This window comes from Triturus cristatus, chromosome 6, assembly GCF_964204655.1.
Source record: "Triturus cristatus chromosome 6, aTriCri1.1, whole genome shotgun sequence".
NCBI lineage: Eukaryota > Metazoa > Chordata > Amphibia > Caudata > Salamandridae > Triturus > Triturus cristatus.
The window spans coordinates 219889938-219910648 of record NC_140589.1 but is presented as its reverse complement, the minus strand read 5'-3'; the positions used below and the strand labels follow the sequence as shown (position 1 = coordinate 219910648).

Here is a 20711-nt window from a genome sequence, read left to right as displayed (position 1 = left end):
TTGAGGGAGTCCCCAAAGACCCCCCAAGGCCAAAAATGCAATTTTTATTTTTTCGCTAATTTCGCCGATTACGCTTACCGTAAAAAATTATAAAAAAAAAAAAACTATCCACAATCTCCCCACCCCGTGTGCAATTGGTGGCCGGAGTGTGATAAACTAGAATATGTTAAACAAAAATAATAAAAGAAAAAATTATCCACACTCTCTCCACCCCGTGTGCAAATGGTGCCCGAAGGGCACCATTTGTGCATGGCTTATAAAAATTACGAAAAATTAAAATATTACCTTTCAAAACGAAGTGCATGATATGTCCTCCATGTGCGCACGGTGCGTGAAGCGCATCGTGCGTACATGGCCCATCTAGCGTAACGTGCCCACCGTGCGTGCACGGCACTAACTGCGTAAAGTGGGCGCGCGGTGCGCGAAGCGCACTGCATGCTTACTGTGCGCGCAAGGTGCGCGAAGCGCACCGTGCACGCACGGAACGAACTGCGTTAAGTGGGCGCGCACGCCACGAATGGCGTAAAGTAACTTAGCATTTAAAAAAACGTACAAATTCACTGAAAAAACCATAGGTTTCACACACGTTATAGTTAGGAATTAGCATTTAAAAAACTTTGCAAATTCAGTGAAAAAACCATAGGTTTCACACATGTTATAGTTAGCGGAAATTTTACTGATAAAAAACCAGTGAAATTCCCCCGTTATAGTTAGCGCAGGCAACTATAACTCACGCGACCGCAATCTTCTGCTGATGACATATGTGTCTTTATGAAAAAAAAATATTTGTAATATATGTATAGCTAAAAATGTATGGAAGAAGACATGGGCAAATAAGTGTCTAAATACAGTATTAGCATCAGCAGAAGATTGCGGTCGCGTGAGTTATAGTTGCCTGCGCTAACTATAACGGGGGAATTTCACTGGTTTTTTATCAGTAAAATTTCCGCTAACTATGGTTTTTTCAGTGAATTTGCAAGGTTTTTTAAATGCTAATTCCTAACTATAACGTGTGTGAAACCTATGGTTTTTTCAGTGAATATATATATATATATATTCCAAAGGAAAGCAATTTTCGGCGAAGAAATCACACGAGTCCACTCGGTCAGCTGTAGCAGCTGTAGCAATTTATTCACGGTACAGCAGGTAAAACATAAGCTATATCTTAACCTATTGTGCAAACTAGACTCCATACATGTTTGATGTAAAAGAGTACTGCACAAACACTGCACACACACTTGTGTCTTACAATGCCCCACCATTACCTTGCTGAACATTGTAAATAACAAAAAAACAAATCAAACATCATCAATCATGTAACTTAGTAAAACCCAGTGTAGGCAAATGAAACACCCACAACGTGATGACTTCCCAGAAAAAATAATAATAATCTATACCTGCACATACTAAACGCTGTTGCTGGCGGTTAAACCACCTCATCCACTCCTCATCACACCTCCGAGATAATTCGCCAATAGGCAACTGCTGCCTAGTAATCCCAATTAAACCAACTCAAAACACCTTGCGTGCATTCCAACCATTCACGTGACTCTAATAGCCAATTCAAACACGAACCTCAAAGAAATACAAGTCCCACTAACCACTACGTTCCCTTAATTAAAACACGTCCTTATTACATGAACCTAGAGATTTGCACGTTATATTTAAAACAATATCCAATGTTTTAGTAAAATTGCATATACAAAATGTCAGTTGTAAATCCATATGAACGATGTTTACTGGAAAGTCTGTTTTGCAATAAATATGTTACCAGGCCTAAACCTTCCTCTTTTGTCACCCCCTAGGATAGGCCCTAAATAGCCCAGAGGGCAGAGTGCATTGCATTTAAAAAGTTGGACATGTACTCTGAAGTTTTACTTGTTCTGGCAGTGAAAAACTCCAAAATTATTTTTCATTATTGCAAGGACTACCTCCCGCATAAGATAGCATGGTGTTACCTTATTACATTTAATAAGGGATAACATTTGATTTGGAGCAGGTAGGAAAGTAATGTTTGATGTGTGAGGAATTGTAATTTAAAACCTTCTTTAATGGTAAAGTCGTATTTTAAGTCAAAGTTTTGAAAATGCCACTTTTAGAAAGTTGCCATTTTCTTGTCCTAACCATTAGGTATCAGCTGCATCTTCCTGGGTCACATGACTAGGAGTAGCTGGCAGTTGCCCTTTGTGTATTACTCTCAGACAGCCTCACAGTAAAGGCTCTGGGTCTTACAGGATTGGCCACCTGTAGCAGGATGGGGAGAACTGTCACCTATCACACTTGCACTTCAAAGGCACTGGATCAACTCACACACAAAGGACTTTACACTAGCGTATTATGCCCCAGACAGAATAGGGCCAGGGATGCTACAGATGAAGGATACCCTGTTTTCCTGCTGCTTGAGGCCCTGCCCTTCTTTCTGGGAAGGAAGTCTGGGCCCACTCCCTTTATCCCAGGCTGAGTGACCCCAATGGTCAGCTGACCTCCTGTTCTGAGCTGCAGGGACATAACAAGTTCAGAGGTCTCCCTGCATCTTCCTGCATCTGCCCAGCTGGCCGGCTGCCTGGGCCTGCCCTTGGAACTTCCTGAGCCTTACTGGTCTCTGCAAGAGTGAGCCCTAGGTCACCAAGAGGTGCCTTGCCAGGTCCTGGACTCTTGACTGGCATTAGAGGGCACCCCTCTGATTAAAAAAGGGGAAATCCTATTTTGGGCTCTTCACAACCGTGAACAGGCCAGTTTGTGCTAAGATCTTGCTGCCCATGCTGACCGATTACACTAAGCTCTGGTAAACCTGACTCATTGTGCTATGCTGACTGCCAGCGACAGACGGCAATGTGAGATCAGCCCTTCATGCTACAGCATCTACAGCCTGTAGTGACTGCCCACGCAAATCTCCAGCGGTGACTATCCACGATGCCTGACCTGCTCTTTGTGCTACTGTGACATCCATCAGCCATGCTTTCCCTGCTCCAGCTGGACTATCCTGGTCCCTGTATCATGCATGTGCTCCATCGCAGTCGGCCTAAGCTTGTGACTTTCACCTGGTCTTGCGCGACCAGATAACTCCAAGTGTCAATTTGTGATTTTAGTAGGGGGTAAGCAGAAATTGTGGAATTTCACTCCACGGAATTCCGTGACGCGACATTACATTCTGCAAGATTACACAGAGTTCCGCAAACATGCGGAAATGCACTTTATGCTGCCATTTAGTGCCGGTAGAGTGAATAACTATTTTAAAAAGTCATTCGAGTTGATTTTGCTGCTTGTTGAGTAGAAGTCTACTCGCCAAGCAGTCCTCTGTCCGCTTGTGACGCACATGTTAGAAAATCTTACCGGAGGTCCTCTTAATGATCATAATTCACTCTAGGCCATGCCAAATCATGCTCTACAGCTTCGATTCTGGAGCCTTGTGTTGTTTCCGTTGTTTTTGCATTGCTCGAACGGAACATCCTCCACACTGCAATTAGCAGAATTCGGCGGTAACTCCTCATTACAGGAGTAGCGCTGAGTAGACAAATTCTCCAATTCCACAAACGGAACAAAACATTCTGACAAGGGCTAGCTTTTAGGCATTATACCTATCTGAAATCTTTGACATTGCATATCTCTGGTTCTGCTGATTAGATTTTTGTTGTTTTGATTTCAAATGGTTTATTGAAATTTACACTATTTTTCTAAATTGGTGTGTTATTTTCTTCTGTTTTATCTTCATGTTACTGCTGTGCGTGTGCTTCATAAATACTTCAAAAATTTCCTCTAAGTTACACTAACAGTTCCTGGCACAGTGCAGTGACCTTTGTACAAGGGGTCAAAAGGGCAGTGCTGAGGGTAGCAAACAAAAAGAAAGTGGTGGTGCATGCAACCTCTGACGATCCCCAATAGATATTAATGCCTTTAAGAAGATTACAGATTGTGCATCAGGGTAGGTATGACATACAACTGTAGATGCTGGTGGACAGAAGAGCGTTTACCTGCTACACATCTAACGCTGCTAGGCTTTCAGTAAGCATATGTGTGCTATTTCCATATTTGCAGTGTGCCTATGTGCAACACTGCATACCTTAAGTGTGTTACTTTGTGTCACACCATATCCCGAGCAGTTGTACCTGAAAATGTCTGTGATCCTCATTAAACTTTTGTTTTGAATGTATTTGCAATGTTGTGTTTATATCAAAAATAGCAATAGAGACTGTGCTGGTTCATGCCTGTAGCAGGAACCCTCCTCCTTCCTGTCATCTTATGCTGATTGAGGATTTTAGCACGTACACGGCACTGACAGCCCTATGGAGCTACACTGTTGCACAGGTGGAGTCAGCAAACCCGTTGTCCCAAGGACCCTCTGTACATACTCAGCACACATCCTTGGTGGACTGCGCACATGTCTGAGACAACTTTCCGCATGACGATGTGGCTGATTCCACCCCTTTGGCCCTCGGACAGTGGAGGCTTCTCTAGCATTTCCTGAGCCAAAAACTGCTACCTGATTTCGAATTAGACTGAGAGCTGCTAAAGTGGATCATGAAGAGAAAAATGTAAAAAAAAATCTGGAGTGAGAGAAAAAAGGTGCAGAAAGGCATCAGGAGAGAATAGGGGAGACGTAAAAAGAGCAAAGTAAGGGTGTTGGGGCAGGAATGTCCACTGTAAATTATACAAGTGTGAAACCCCTGCCCTGAGAGCCAGACTGTGTTGTGGATCTGGTATGCTGAATTTTATTTTGGCCGTGTGCCGTGCTGTTCTGTTCGGTCAATGCATAGGTCCAAGGTCTGTCGTTAGACCAGGAGGGGAGCACCATGTATAGTCTCATAGGTTGAACACCAAGGGGCAGATCTACGAGGACTGGCGCAACCCTGGCGCATCCCTGCATATTGGCAGGGATACACCATTAAAGATGCAACTCGTAGGAATACCCTTGCAACACCATGGATGCGTCGTAGTTACAATGTAACACACCGTTATGCAAGGATAGTCAGATGCGTGTTGCATCTTATGTCGTAAGGGCAGCGCATTGCTGGAGTTGTGTCTCAAGCGGGACGCAACTCTAGCAATGCTCAGGGGCGCCCTACACCTAACACGCTGTGCCATTTGACGCAGCTAGGACGTAAAAGTGACTCCGTGAAATCTGCGCAGGTATAATGTAGGGCAGGGCTTTACAACATGACGCATCTCACAAGATGCATCACGTTGTAAATCTGTCACATAGTGGCACATTATTTACGATGCTGCTGCATCACAGAAGTGGTTCAACGGTGTCATAAACATGTCGCAAGGGGCTTGGAAATCTGCCCCAGATGGTCGTGGTAGCAACGTACTGTGTTTCTTATGAATCCTTCTTATGACCATAACTTTTTATCTGTGTCAGTGTGGCCTACTGACTCCTCTCATGTGGTGTTTTATTGATATGTGAAACTCAGAACCTTGTCCTGACAACGGGCTCAACCACTCTTGTGACTGCTACCGAATCAGCGAGCAAATACTGCCGCCCTCTGGCTAAGATGTGAACTGAGAACCTTCAATACCCTTAGGTGAGCCTGAGGATTTGATACTGTTTCTGTCCACAACAACATGATCATCAGAGCTAAGAAAGGAGTAATTGATTACACATTTCAACCTGTGAGGAATGTAATCTGCATCTGAGTCTAAACGTAGAGGTTAACTGTGGAAAATGTTTTACTTAATTTTTACCACATGATGGCAGTGCAAGCATGTGGCATGGCTGTCAAGTCTGCTTCTTCAAACCTGCGTTCTGCCGTTCTAATAACAAAAAAATATTAACTCCTCCAGTTTGTCTCCAAGCAGTTGTGTACTGTACTACTGAAGTGTGGCTCGCAAATAATGCGAAGCGCGGGAATATAGCAGACAGTACCACTGGACGTAATCACTTAAACCCACCAGCCCACTGAATTTGAAAGCTGCAACTCTGCAACAGGGAGAATGCCCGTCTTCTATGAGATGCCGGACTATTACTAATGAACGGGAGGGAGATGAGCTGAGCTGACACTCTTTCAAGAACTTTTATTTAACTTTTACAATCCATGGAGCTGCTGACCCCGCTTAACCTCCCCCAAGACTCCGACCAACTGTGTCACCGGAAAGTATCACCATCACAGCACATCACAAAACATTGAGGTATATTCAAATGTTAAGTACAGGCGTTATGGTGCACTCTCTGGACCAAAAGAAAGAGCAGCCAGGGAGTTTCAAGCTGCACTGCCTGTTATAGTCACCACCATTGATTAAGGAGAAATTGTTGCCCCCCTCAATGGTCAGCTGCCAATTGACCATACATTGAACAATTTTCATACAAAAGATATTTGAGAAGCAACACAGATACTTTGCATAAAATACATCCCTCAAAAGATATGTGACATAAGATCAGGACTCCTAGGTCTTTATGATAGAAAATATTCAGTTGGTTTATTGTACATTTTCATAGTAGTGCAGCCAACGCGGTTCACCTAAAAAGGTTTGAACAAACACATTTCCGCATACCACATGGAGACGGATGGCGCTGTGCACTTTCAGGACGATAGGGTGTTGTTTCATGAAACTACGGTATCTGTGTTGCCCCCCAAATGTCTTTTGTGATGGTGCACACACCCTCCTCAGAAATGTGTGCATCGTGTCTGTGACTCTTGTGTCTCAGTCAACAGCATTGGGGGCGTCACTCAGCCAGATTGCTGCAGCCAGTGCTTTAAATGGGAAAACATAAGTTCAGGTACTCGTTAGAGGTGTGGCAAGTGGGTGGGCTGTTGGCGGGGCTAAGGCCAAGATATGATGGTACCAGTTGCAGCACATAGCAAAACACAACAGAAATGCATTTATGTTAACAAAACAGGTTACATCATTACACAAAATGAAAGCCAAGATGTTGTTGTTTGGCACAATTCTGTATATCCTCAATCGTGCATACACACAAAGAAACAAGCAGACATGTACACAATAGCGGCAGAGCTAAGGACTACAGAAGCGCCTTGGCTGTCAGAGACAGCTTCTTATCGGACAGCCTAGTGCTCACCAGCACTAGCAGTCCTTACCTTTCATGAGTATAGGTACTCTCCTAGGCAGTAGGGAAGTGCCGGTAATAACAGTGATAAAAATAAGAAGTGCCAGTACTGAGTACCTGTGACTACCGGCCCATTTAAAGTACTGCCTCAGCCCTTTTCCCTACGGCCAGGCTCTTCCTGTCTCTTTCTGGTTCAGTGTCTTTACATCCACATCTACTCTCCATTCACTATTTTCCTCTCGTTTCTACCCAGCCTCTAACCTTCTCTTCCTGGTTCTGCCCCTCTTACTGCCACCTCTTGTATACTTTCCCACAAGTCTCTTACATTTTGTCACAGTTTTTCCCCCACTAGCCTCCTCTTCTCCCCTCCATGAGGTACCCATACCCTAAATTTGCCACTTAGCCAGTAATTTGTTGCCCTATATTTCATTATTTGTGTTGATAGATCACGCTTACTGTTGAGGCCTGTATTTTTAAATACAGGCTTGCAAAAAAAAAGTGCTACTTTAGGGCTGATATTTTTTCCGAGTAAATAAAAGCATAAATCATTTATTCACTTCAAAAGAACAAAACAAGTTCCAAGCTGTGAGTGTGTCTGAGCGTGTGTGTGTGTGCATGTGTGTGTGTGACTGCATGTGTCTGTGTGTGAGTGAGTGCATGCACGCTCCGTCATGCCCTGTAAATTCTGCCGTCGCAAGACCTCAGCAACTCCCTAGCCACCTTCTTTCACTGCAAGATCGCAGACATCCACGACAGCTTCAACAACCAGGCTCACCCGACAACCGACGACACCTCAGACCCACCGCCACCCAGCTACACCAACCTCCTGCTCTCCTGCACCCACGTCAATGATGACGACACCATCAAAACCATGAACACCATCCACTCTGGCTCCCCATCCGACCTCTGCCCGCACCACATCTTCAACAAAGCAAGCTCCATCATCGCACCCCATCTCCAGAAGATCGTCAACAATTCCTTCGAGACCGCCACCTTCCCAGGGAGTTGGAAGCACGCCGAAATCAACGCCTTACTCAAGAAACCCAAGGCGGACCCTAAGGACCTCAAGAACCTCTGACCCATCTCCCTGCTCCCGTTCCTGGCGAAAGTCATCGAGAAGATTGTCAACAAGCAACTGACCCGCTCCATCGAGGAGAACAACGCTCTGGACTCATCCCAATCTGGATTACGCAGCAATCACAGCACCGAAACTGCCCTCATCACCGCCACCGATGAAATCAGGACCCTGATGGACAATGGCGAAACCATGGCCCTCATCCTCCTGGACATTTCGGCCGCCTTCGACACCATCTGCCACCACACCGTACGCACATGCCTCCGCAACGCAGAAATTCGCAACAAAGCCCTGGACTGGTGAGGTTCTGGACTTTTAAGAGTCCAGAGGTGTCAGGGAAACAACACCCGAAGACCCCTGAGTTCCCCCTGTCCCGGTGCACAAATAAACAGAGACACGGGCTTCTCGATGGCGGCGTCAAAGACCAAGGTTTATTTACTGCAGGGACACAGAAATCACAGGAACCACACAGAGGCAGAATCTAGGAGACTGTTCGAATTGCATTAAGTGGGTTGTTTCTTAAATACAAGAAAAATGTCTTGGGGCAACATTACACGAATATTTCTCATGCCCAACCCGGTATCCCAAACAGACAATAAATAAATATCAAACAATGACTAGTTGTAGGTTTTCGGTATTCGATCAGGCTCTCTTGTCAGTTCTTCATTCTCTACTTGATCCTCCCCGTCATAAAAATCGTAACCTCCCCATTGTAAAAGCCCAGAAGGAAAGGAGCAGTGCCAGGTGCAAAGGATTGAAATGTAGGATAAGAGGTGTTTATGGATCATAAACGGGCAGGGAAATCGTCTTCGGCCTTTCAGTTAGGACAACGGACACAAGAACCAGTATAGCAGGACCGGCCTCAGGCAAGGGAGGCAGCTTGATTCTGCCTAGTCATGCAGCGTCAGCCTTTCTCGGGCTCGAGCTTGCGTGTCCTTAACAAGGTGATCTTGCCGGGGTCATCGTTCGTTCATTGACTATGTGAGGGCAAGAAACAAGATGGATGCCGTAACTAAAATGGATGCCGTGACTTTTACGAGAGAATGCCCTGTTTTCCAGTGAATTCATGCTAGTTGCGCAGCGAAAACACTGTCACGTATACAATGGATCATTTGCGGTTCATTGGTACCAAAATCGTGTCAGTACTACGATACCGAATTCACGGGTTCGGATCGCTACAGAACCTCACTGGACCACCTCCTTCCTCACTGGCAGAACCCAGAGTGTCCGCCTCCCTCCATTCCGATCTGAAGCCACCAAGATCATCTACGGCATTCCCCAAGGATCATCCCTCAGCCCGACCCTTTTCAACGTCTACATGGCACCGCTCTCCAACATCATACGATCGCACGACCTCAACATCGTCTCATACGCCGACGACACCCAGCTGATCCTCTCCCTCACCAAGGCCCCCGCCACCGCCAAAACCAACCTCACCGAAGGAATGAAGGCCGTTGCCGAATGGATGAAGCAAAACCAAAGGGGATGATGGACAGAGTGTTTAACAATGCAAGCACTCACCCCCAGTCAACTGATCTGGGTTTAATCCATCATCATTCTTTAGCTCACTCTGCCACCCCAGTTCAGACATGGCCGTATGCAAATCAGTCTGACCCTGTGCCTCATGGGAACAGTCCAGCCCAAACTGCCAAGCCATGTCTTCCCTGGACCGGAAACAAGCATCCTGGGACCGGTTTCTGGCTAATCAGCCGTCATCAGCCAGGCTAGCCTGAATCCAGTGGCAAAGTGAGCAAGGGACCCACGTCTGGGCATACCCTGCCAACTTAGGGCGAACAAAGCACAACCAAAGAGGATGATGGAGAACAGCCGCCTGAAACTGAACTCAGAGAAGACGGAGGTCTTCATCCTCGGCTCCACCTCCTCTGCCTGGGACGACTCCTGGTGGCCGGCCACACTGGGAGCTGCACCAACACCCACCGACCATGCATGAAACCTGGGGTTCATCCTAGACTCATTGCTATCAATGACCCAACAAGTCAATGCCGTCTCCTCCTCCTGCTTCAACACCCTCCGAATGCTCCGCAAGATCAACAGATGGATCTCCACCAGTATCAGAAGGACGGTCACCCAGGCCCTCGTCAGCAGCCGACTGGACTACGGCAATGCCCTCTACGCGGGAACCATGGCCAAACTCCAGAAACTACTACAACGCATACAGAACTCCTCCTCACGCCTCATCCTCGACATCCTCCACCACAGCCACATCATAGCCCACCTGAGAGACCTGCACTGGCTCCCCGTCAACAAGAGGATCACCTTCAAGCTCCTCACCCACGCTCACAAGGCACTCCACAACACTGGACCAGCATACCTCAACAAACAACTCACCTTCTACACCCTGAACCTCCAGCTTCGCTCCGCTGACCTCGCCCTCGCCACCGTTCCACGCATCCACAGAATGACCGGCGGTGGCAGATCATTCTTCCACCTCGCCGCCAAGACATGGAACACCCTCCCCACCCACCTACGGCAGACTCAGGACCTGCTGACCTTCAGGAGACATCTCAAGACCTGGCTATTCGAACAGTAGCAGCAGCACACCCCCCCCCCCAGCACCTTGAGACCCTCACGGGTGAGTGGTGCGCTCTACAAATGTTTGATTGATTGTTTGATGTATTCAATTCTGCAAGGCAGCATTTTAAACTAAATTTCAGGCCAATGGTTAGTTCAGTTCTCTTGATCAGACTGCTTCCTGGCATTAAAAGAGGCAATTTGATTGAAATTGCATGTGGTTCATCAATAGCTGAACCAATTACTTCAAGAAAGACAGCCGATGTGTTACTTTACACAAATTTGTGTTAAAATACAATTCCTAAGCACCCATTTCAAAACTGAACAAATATCCGTTATTTTTATCTGAAAAAAGTGCTAATACTAACTTTAGCTGTCACCTTACTTTTCTACATTCCTCCCTCCCCCTTACTTCTATGTTCATCTCTTTTTCCGCCAACCAGATCATTGCCATTTGTCACCGGAGCTCATTTCTGGAGTGCTGCAGCATTCCCTGCTATGCATTGCTCTTTGGGCGGGACTACTTTCATTCCCATTGATCCGTCGCTGTTATCGTGTAAATGCAGCAATTAGTGTTGATGGGGCACACAAAGGAAAGCACCTGTGCTGAAAAAAGCAAACATAAGAAAACAGGCTTTGGGAAAGATGTAGGATTTTGTTGAACTACCACTCGCTTTAGTATGGCCAGGCAATACCCTCAATGGACTAAAATGCCTAGACTGTCCTGTTAATCACAGTTCTAAGCAAGCCCTCCGCAACCCCTGCAGTGTGGGGAAATTCTAATTCTAATGGGCGCTACTGGACGTTAGGAGCGTCTCTGCAAAAGGCTACTTCAGGGGCTCAGTGTGACTGAGAGATCCAGGAGCAGAGTGGCATTTGTTCCGCATTGGAGGCGATACCAAACCTTAGCCTGCCATGCCAACAATTACGGTACTGGTACTCTCCCTGATTAAAGAAAAGTGCCGGTACTGATGGCTAGAAAATTTGGAAGTGCCAGTACTAGGAACCCGTGAGTACCGGCACATTTAAAGCACTGGCTGCAGCGACCAAGGAAGAGGAAGACACTGGGGCTTTCCTTCGACTCCGCGATGCCCTCGGCCTCCGTTATGCCACCTTTGCTACTTCTTTCTTACACTCACAACCACAGCATTCCCTACAATCCAACAGTGGAGACCAGTGCCTTAAGGGTGATGTCAGGTTGAGCGCTCAGGCAGACACCGGCTCACACAGTATCGGCAGCTTAACACCTTTATACAAGATCACTGCATCGGGTCGAGCTTAAAAATAGAATGCACTAATTTTGCAGTAACATAAATAAAGATGTCAATATACGTTGTGCACGCTACTTTCAGAATGCAGCACTTTCTCATTCATTTCTGGCCCTCCTTCATGACAAGCGATCTTGAGCCCTTTGTGAATTAAGAGATATTACTTTGACTCCAGTCCATCAAGCTTCTTCAATTGGATTAATGAGCGGTAATCACTTTCAGAGGTCTACTGTGAAGGGCTCCTTAAACGGTTTATGATTGCTCTCATTTGTGCACTAAATTAGTGGTGGGTGCCGGCAAACTCCGCTCCGCTAGTGGGTTGTAGAGGGTTTTTTGCCCAACTACGCACTCCAAGCGGAGCGCTGAGTTGGCAAAACTGCATTAACTCTGCTGGCGGAGCGGAGTTCGCCGCCCACCGCTAGTGTAGAATGGACCTCTGACTGACCAACAATTGATAGTCACTGCTGGTCTGGCCCCACTACTAGTAGTGCATCACCCTAAAACACAGCTACCATTCTGCTCAGGGCACTCACAGACTTCATAACGAAGATGAACCTGGCAGCACCTGTTAGGCCAGGAACTGACTCACGGCTAACGCTGCTTCATAGCAGTGACAGAATGCTCTACAAGTTGTGACTCATCAACTTGATTAGCAGACTCCTTTGACCTCTAAGTGGCACTTGGTCCATACACACAGTGATCTGGCAAAATGAACCGACAAAGACAGCAGGGAATGCCATCACACTTTCCGATCCTTAAACCTGACTGTTTCTTTCGGCTTCAAGAGAAACCTACTAAATCTTGCAGGGAGACGTCCCTCTTCTTTCACTAGGAGTGCTACGCTACCCTAAAGCACCCACACAGTAAGTTGGTTCTTGCTGCAACGATCACCATACCATGCTAGACTATCCTTTGTTTGAACACGATGACAGCTTCAATGTCGCTTAACCCCTTCGGTGCGTCAGATGGCCGGGGGCCGTCCGACGCACCAGTGTTCATGTGCGTGGAACTGCCCCAGGCTGTCCTCACACATGGCACAGGGGATCCCTCTGGTGCGGGCACCAGAGGGATTCCCTTTACCCCCAACAGGCTCGAGAGCTGGGGAAGAGCTTCCCCAGGTCCCAAGACTGCCTGCTCTGTTTCCCTGAAATGACGATCAGAGCGCACTTCGCACTGACGTCATTTCAGTGAAACCAAAACGGAAATGAGCCAAGAGGCTCATTTTAGTTTCACTTTCTACATTCTTAGGGGGCTATCTTAGCCCCTTGAGCATGTAGAAAGTCAGGAGAGGTATCGTTGGAAAGGGGAGAATCTCCCCTTTCCAATGGTACCCCTCCCTAGTGGAACCCTGCTTGGGGATTTCCCCAGGAGGGCGATCCCCAAGCAGGGATCCACCCACTAGGCACCAGGGAGGGGGGAGCGGCCCCTTGGGCAAGGGCCTTTGCTCCCCCCATATTGTTTTCGGAAAATTCAGTCTTTCTGCCCCCAATCTGCCCCCGGGGGCAGAAAGCCCACTAGATGCCAGTTTTTTTTTAAACTTTGAATTAGGGGTGGGGGCTGCCCAATATGGGCATGGCAATGCCCCCACCCTTGCCGCAAAAGTACAGTCTTTATGCACCCCCAGAGATTTTTTTCAAATGCAAATTAGGGGTGGGGGCTGCCCAATATGGGCATGGGAATGCCCTCGCCCCTGCCGCAAAATTACAGGGGGCAGAAATCCCACTAGACACCAAAGTTTTTTTCCCCGATGAATTTAGGGGTGAGGGTTGCTCAAGAGGGACATGCCAATGCCCCCACCCTCTCCCCATAAATTCCAGTCTTTCTGCCCCCCTGGGGGCAGTAGCACCCAATCCGCCCCCACGGGGTGGCAAAGGGCACCCTAGACGCCAGGGATTATTTTATTTGTAGGGTCACGGTGGGGGCTGCCCAGAATGGGCATGCAAATGTCCCCAACCTACCCTCCAAAGAAAACAAAAGACTTTATGCCCCCCCACAAGGCAGATGGGGGCAATAGCCTCTGATCTGCCCCTTGGGGGGGCAAAGTCCACTAAGCACCGGGGATTTTTTTTTATATAGGTAGGGGTGGGGGGCTGCCCAGAATGGGCATGTCAATGCCCCCCCCAAAAAAAATACTACAGTCTTTCTCCCCCCCGCCCGAGGGAGATGAGGCAATAGCACCTTATCTGCCCCTCCCCGGGGGGAGAAAGCCCATTAGCCACCAGGGATTTTTTCTTTCTTCAAAGTCCAGGGTGGGGGCTGTCCACCCCCCAAAAAATGATGCCACAGTCTTTCTGCCCCTCCCAGGAGGCAGATGGGAGCAGGAGCCCCCGATTTCCCTCCTCCCCATGGCGGCAGAAAGCCCACTAGGCACTGACTTTTTTTCGGAATGTGCCTCCCTGTGGATTTTGGGTCCTAGTGCAGCCGGCACCTAGGGAAACATAGCAAAGCTATACATTTATTTAAACTAGACACCCAGGGGAACCCAGGATGGCTTTACTTGTCTGGCTCCCACCAGGTTCTGTTACCCAGAAACCCTTGCAAATCTAAAACTTTGTAAAAAACAAACAAATGTTCCTCACATTTCTGTGATGGAAAGTTCTTGAATCTGCATGGATCCACAAAATTCCCCCCTCAACATCTTCCGATAAAAATAGTACCTCACTTGTGTGGGTAGGCCTAGTGCCTGCAACAGTAAGCAACCCAAAACGCAATGTGGACCAGCCACATTTTCACAGTGAAAACTGACCCTTTTTTTGCAACGTGCCTAGTTGTAGATTTTGAACCCTAGATCTGCGGCCATCTCGGGAAACCTAGCAAACCTTTATTTCTTTTTTTAACTAGATACTCAGGGGATCCAGGATGGGGGGACTTGTCTGGTTCCCACCAGGTTCTCTTACCCAGAATCCCTTGCAAACATCAAACTTTGTCAATAAAAAAACTAATTTTCCTCACATTTCTGTGGTGGAAAGTTCTGGAATCTGCATGGATCAACAAAATTCTACCCACCCTGCATTTCCCAAAGTCTTCAGAAAAAAATGGTACCTTACTTGTGTGGGTAGGCCTAGTGCCCGCGACAGGAAACTACTCAAACCGCAATGTGGATACGCCACATTTCCACAGTGAAAACTGACCCTTTTTTTCGAAAGTGCCTAGCTGTAGGTTTTGAACCCTAGATCTGCCGGCACCTTGGGAAACCTAGCAAACCTATATATTTTTTAAAACTAGACACCGAAGGGAATACAGGATGCGGTGAATTGTCAGGCTCTCACCAGGTTCTCTTACCCAGAAACCCTTGCAAACATCAAACGTTGTCAAAAAAACATATTTTCCTCACATTTCTGTGGTGAAAAGTTTTGTAAACTGCGTGGATCCACAACATTCCACCCAACCCCGCATTGCCCAAAGTCTTTCAAGAAAAATGGTACCTCACTTGTGTGGGTTGGCCTAGTGCCCGCACCAGGAAATGGCCCAAAACGCTACGTGGACACACCACATTTTCACAGTGAAAACTGACCCTTTTTTTGCAAAGTGCCTGGCTGTAGATTTTTAACCCTAGCTCTGCCAGCTCTTGGGGAAAATCAACAAACCTATACATTTTTTGAAAAGTAGACACCCAGGGAAATCCAGGATGGGGTGCCTTGTCTGGCAAACACCAGGTTCTCTTACCCACAATCCCTTGCAAACCTAAAACTTTGTAAAAAACACATTTTCCTCACATTTCTGTGTTGGAAAGTTCTGGAATCTGCGTGAATCCACAATTTTCCTACCACCCAGCAAACCCCCAGGTCTCCAGATAAAAATAGTACCTCATTCACGTGGGTGGGTCAAGTACCCACGACAGGCAAAGGCCCAAAATGTTTTGAAGAGACATCCAAATCAAAGAAGAGTCACCTGGGTTTTTGGACCCGGGCTCGGCGGTCATCTTGGGATACCTACCAAACCCACACATTTGTGAAAACTAGGCACCTGGGGAAGTCCAGCGAGGTATGGCTTGCGTGGACCCCCCAACGTTTTCCTACCCAGAATCTCCTGCAAACCTCAAATTTAGCTGGAAAAATCAAATTTTCTCAAATTTCTGTGTGGGAAACTTCTGGAAACTGCACTGCATAGATCCACAAATTTCCTACCAACCAGCGTTCCCCGAGGTCTTGCGATAAAAATGGTACCTCACTCACGTGGGTGGGTCAAGTACCCGTGACAGGCAAGGGCCTAAAACGTATTGAGGGAGACATCAAAATTACCTATCACAAAGCAACCTGGTTTTGCAAGGGGGGTCACCTGGGTTTTTTCCCCCCGGGCTCGGCAGCCATCTTGGGAAACTACCAAACCCACACATTTCTGAAAACTAGACACCAGGGGGAGTCCAGCAAGGTATGGCTTGCGTGGATACCTCAATGTTTTCCTACCCAGAATCACCTGCAAACCTAAAATGTAGCTGAAAAAAGCACATTTTCCACATATTTTTGTAGAATCACCGTGCCGGCACCCCTCAGTCTCCCGAGTAAAATGATACCTCACTTTTGTATGGGGGCGGGGGCAATGGCCTATGACTGGGAAGAGCCCAAAACATAGGGAATTAGGGTATAGCACGGAGAGTTCTAAGCTCTACATTTTTTTAAAAAATAAGTTTTTTCGCGAATTCTGCATTGGACACCCACATAAGTGAGGTATCATATTACTATTCCAACTCTAACTTGGTAGTAAGTAACTTTTCAATGTTTGCAACTGAAACAACAGTTAGAAGCCATTGCTACTTGGAATCCATTCGGTATTTGGAATGAACTCTCAGAACATGGCCTACCAAAAATTAAATCAGTACCTTTTCTTAACACAATTTACGATTCAGAAAAAAGTTTTCCATATCATAAAATGTTCTTGGTGCATCAAAAAATGTATTCCCTCTAATTTACTGAATCTCTGGGTGTGTGAGCAGTAAAAAGCTTGCTACATCTGGCCCTCTGTGGCTAAAATATAAGTATGTTCATGAAGGATAATTGTTGATGCTGAAACTGAAAAGACGGGCAATGTTTAAAGTCAAGTGCTGAAAATCCCCTAAGCCACGCTATGTGATGATGTCTGCAGTTTGTGGATACCCAAAAGCACAATATTACAGGATGCAAATTCAGAGTTGGCTGAGTGAGGGAAGGGCTTTGCAGCACTGACAAAAGGTGATGAGGTGTGTATTAAAATGTTTTTTTATTGATATTGATTTATCCTGATCTACAGCTTCTGTAACCCTAGCAACAGGAGAGCCTGCTCTCATCTTTTGTAGCACCTGTTATAAATGTTTTCCCCCATAGTAAAGGGGATTGCACTGAGTCAGAAAAATCACACCCTCTTACCACAGCAGACTGAACTATTCACTTTAAAGCGCAGAAAATTTCAGTTTTTCAGCCAAATGAAGTAGTGGTAACCAGTGGCATAGAAGGGGGGGGGGGCACAGGCAGGAAACACAGGCATCGCCAGCATCCCCACCCCCCAACATGTGGCCGTCGCGTGGCAGAAAACACAGGGACTGCCTAAGGTCTGTCTACTCCACTGGACGTAACCATACAAAGGAAGGTGAATTCACTCACTCTAAACTACTGAAGTTCAGTGCTGCCCAGGAGCATATCTACCCATTTGTAAATGGTATTAAAAAGGTGTTTATCCTGCTTGAAAGAAAAGTTTGTGAAAAACAGCATTTCTTCATACAGGGCAATCAAGAGCTCTCTTGCCTGTAAATCTTGGAGTTTGAAGCATTCATGATGCAGTTGTATTATGGGCTTGTAGCTAATTTGTAGATGCAGACATGAGTGTCCCTCTCTGGCCATTATGAGTAACCTGCTTAGATTGTTCAGTGACTCAGTGCTCCTTCAACAGAGGGCAGTGGGCTAGAAGGGATTCACAGATTTAAAAATTGGTGGAGAGACTCAGCATCTGGTCTTAGCAAGGCTGAAATAGTGCAGGTTTTATTTACAGATGTAAAGGCAAAAATTGTGCTAACCGGAACAATACAAAAATAAAATCATTTAAATGTGTGCTATTTTAATAAGCACCTTCTTATTTAAATTACATGTAGATGGATTATTTCTATGCTGGCTGTAAAAAAGAAGACGTTTTTGCGATATAATGTTGCAAGTTTTGTTTAATGTATTGTGGGTTGGCATCCCTCACCCTCGTTTTATAGGTGAGATAGGCTTTTAGATAAATATTTATCTGAAAGCCTACCTCACCTATGAAACAATTTAGATATAGAAAGCATTTGGCGAATTTATATTTGACTTGTAAATGCGTTATTGTGATTAGTAACTGTGAATAATATAGTAAACGGCGTAACTGATAATTTTAAGCAAGTATAGCAATGTTAGCGTTTTTGATACTCTAATTTTATGCGGGAAATATTTCTGATAATACAATTCTATTCTTTTTTTTAGGAATTGCAGGCAAAGCCGCCATCTGAAATACCAGTTTTTCTTGACAATCTCAGTGCTAATGTAACTGCAGCTGAAACAACCATAACTACATTTGCAACCGTGAATGCAGTAGTTGACATTTTGAAAACTCTTTCAGAAGTTACCAAAAAAGTAGAAGGCACCATGATGCAAGTAAGCAACCACCCCCGAGGCTTCGAAAGGTCTCTCTTTGATAATGGGTTGAGAACGAACCTGCGATTTGCTAACTACCTCCCAATACAACTAACTTTTAAAGCGCAGTTCTATATTGTTGTTGTGTTTTTTAAACATACGGGGCCTTATTTACAAGCCCCTTGCGCCACCTGTACGTCACTATTCACTTGTTAAAAATGACGCAAAAGTGGCGCAAGGGGCTTGTAAATAAGCCCCACGGTTTGCAGAGCGTCGGCACCTTCCAAAGTCAGAGCCAGCAAAGGTGAAGAGATAAAGGGGGAGAGAGGAATGTGAAGAGACAGTGAGGAGGTTTGAAAAGGAGTTATATCGACGCAAAAGTCGGAGATTTACAGCCTTTTTGAAATCAGGGAAAAACGCAAACTCATCACTGAATGCAATGGTTAATTTCCGAAAAGTGCGGATATCAAAGCGTTGTGTCTTCTGTATTAGTTTTGTGTGTTGTTTGTGTTTTGTGCCAATGGTCTTGTACTCCTGCCAGATTCTTGTTCGAGGCGTCACATGTGTTTTGGATGCATGTGAGAGTTGTAGAAGCCGTTTGGAAAAGTAGGGAAAAGAAAATGGCTGTAAAATGCGAGTCCAGAATATTGACAAGAGTTGGGGTTACCTTTCCGGTTGACTTCATTTAGTACAAGCATTTTCTTAAGAATGTCGGGGATGTTGAATGCTTAGACTGCAGGGGCATAAAGTAGGCCCCTGCAGCCTCTGCTTATAGGGGGCGTGGGGTGGTCCCAGTCCATCAGAGAGACCCTACGGGTGAGGCCAACCAGTCCCAGGCCAAAGAATATCTGTGAGATATGGGAGACTCTGGAGCCCCTAATCACATTCTCCAGGGGGGCTCCATCATTTTACATCACTCCACTGTTAGGCGGCCTTGTTTTGATTCCACCGTATTCCCATGTTTTCCACCACATTACACTTTCTGTCTCTTTATCTCACTGGCACTGGCTCTTTTTCATACTTGATTTCGCCCATGGTCACTAATTCCTACCTTTCTCTTCCTCCTTTCGCTCTGCCTTCCTCTTGCTTGCCCTGGGCCAGAGCCCATGATGATGATCATTTTATCTTTACTATTCTCAGGTGTGGTGCTTCTCAGACAAGTTCTGCGCTTGCTCCTGAGATCTTTTTTAACCATCAGTTTAAAGGTTTGAGTTCACCATAAAAGGCCTAGGCCCCAATTCCTTGTTCTTTGCTTTCAAGGACCTCCCCCATCCCTTCCCCTTTTCTCTGTTACTGGGCCCACATGCATTTATGTATTTATTGTACCAGTAACCCTCATGCCCCTTTTAGCTTGCCATGTTCGATGTATCTGTTCATTGTCACTGTGTCCTGTTCTGCCTGGTGTTTTGAGGTAATTTTGATATGTTTTGCAAGACTACCAACAAATACATCCCAGTATTAAAAAAATCCAAAATCCTCAGGAAATTGCATGATTATCCAAATCCCAACCTGAGGCTGGGAATCTGGCAGACTCTGACCCACAAACTCCCAACACATTACTTGAAGATGCTGCGTAAGAGTAAGATCCCACCCTGTGAGAATAGAGGATTGTTTGTATTAGTGAATGTTGAGCCTCTATCCTCATGGATGGTCTACTCACAAACTACATTTTGTAGTATGTTGCAGTTCATATCTGGGGCAAGTCTAGCACCACAAATGGCCTGCAACACCCTCTTATAGAAAATAATGGAGATAGGGACTTATAATAGAACCCCATAGGAAATCATGTTTCAATACATTAATTGTTTTCAACTTTTTAAAAATATACATAGATTGAATGTGTTGTTAATAATTAATTTCAAATAAAAAGTAAATGGTATTTTAGTTTAAACTATTTTAATAATAGTTTTAATTTAAAAAAAGTGTATTTAAAAATAATTCTATACATAACATAGTAATTTTAATACATACTAAATAAATATAAAACTTTACTTTTAAGTGTTTTTAATAAATCTTTAATTGCAATTCAATTTTCATTTATCATATATAAATGTATTTTCATTAATATTTAGCATTAGAATAATTTTACTATTTGTTTTTAAAGTTTAATACACATTTAACCTTTTCCTATTCTTTATTATGGGGAGATCTCTGCCCTGGTGGCAGAGATCTCTGCCTACATGTGAAAAGTTATAAGTTATAACTTTACACTTGTAAATTAGCCTCCTCACTCTAGTTTCAGAAGGTGGAGACATACAAGTCTATAC

The 20711-nt window shown here is 45.5% G+C and overlaps 1 protein-coding gene across 1 annotated transcript in view; it reads left to right on the top strand.

The window, feature by feature from the left end:
- The window catches only part of LOC146816676 (adhesion G protein-coupled receptor F5-like), a 956016-nt gene that overhangs the window by 775713 nt on the left and 159592 nt on the right, over window positions 1-20711 (top strand). Inside the window, exon 17 of the mRNA XM_085610571.1 lies at window positions 18295-18465. Within this exon, the coding sequence (XP_085466697.1) occupies window positions 18295-18465 (171 nt within the window). The remainder of the gene's footprint in view (window positions 1-18294; window positions 18466-20711) is intronic.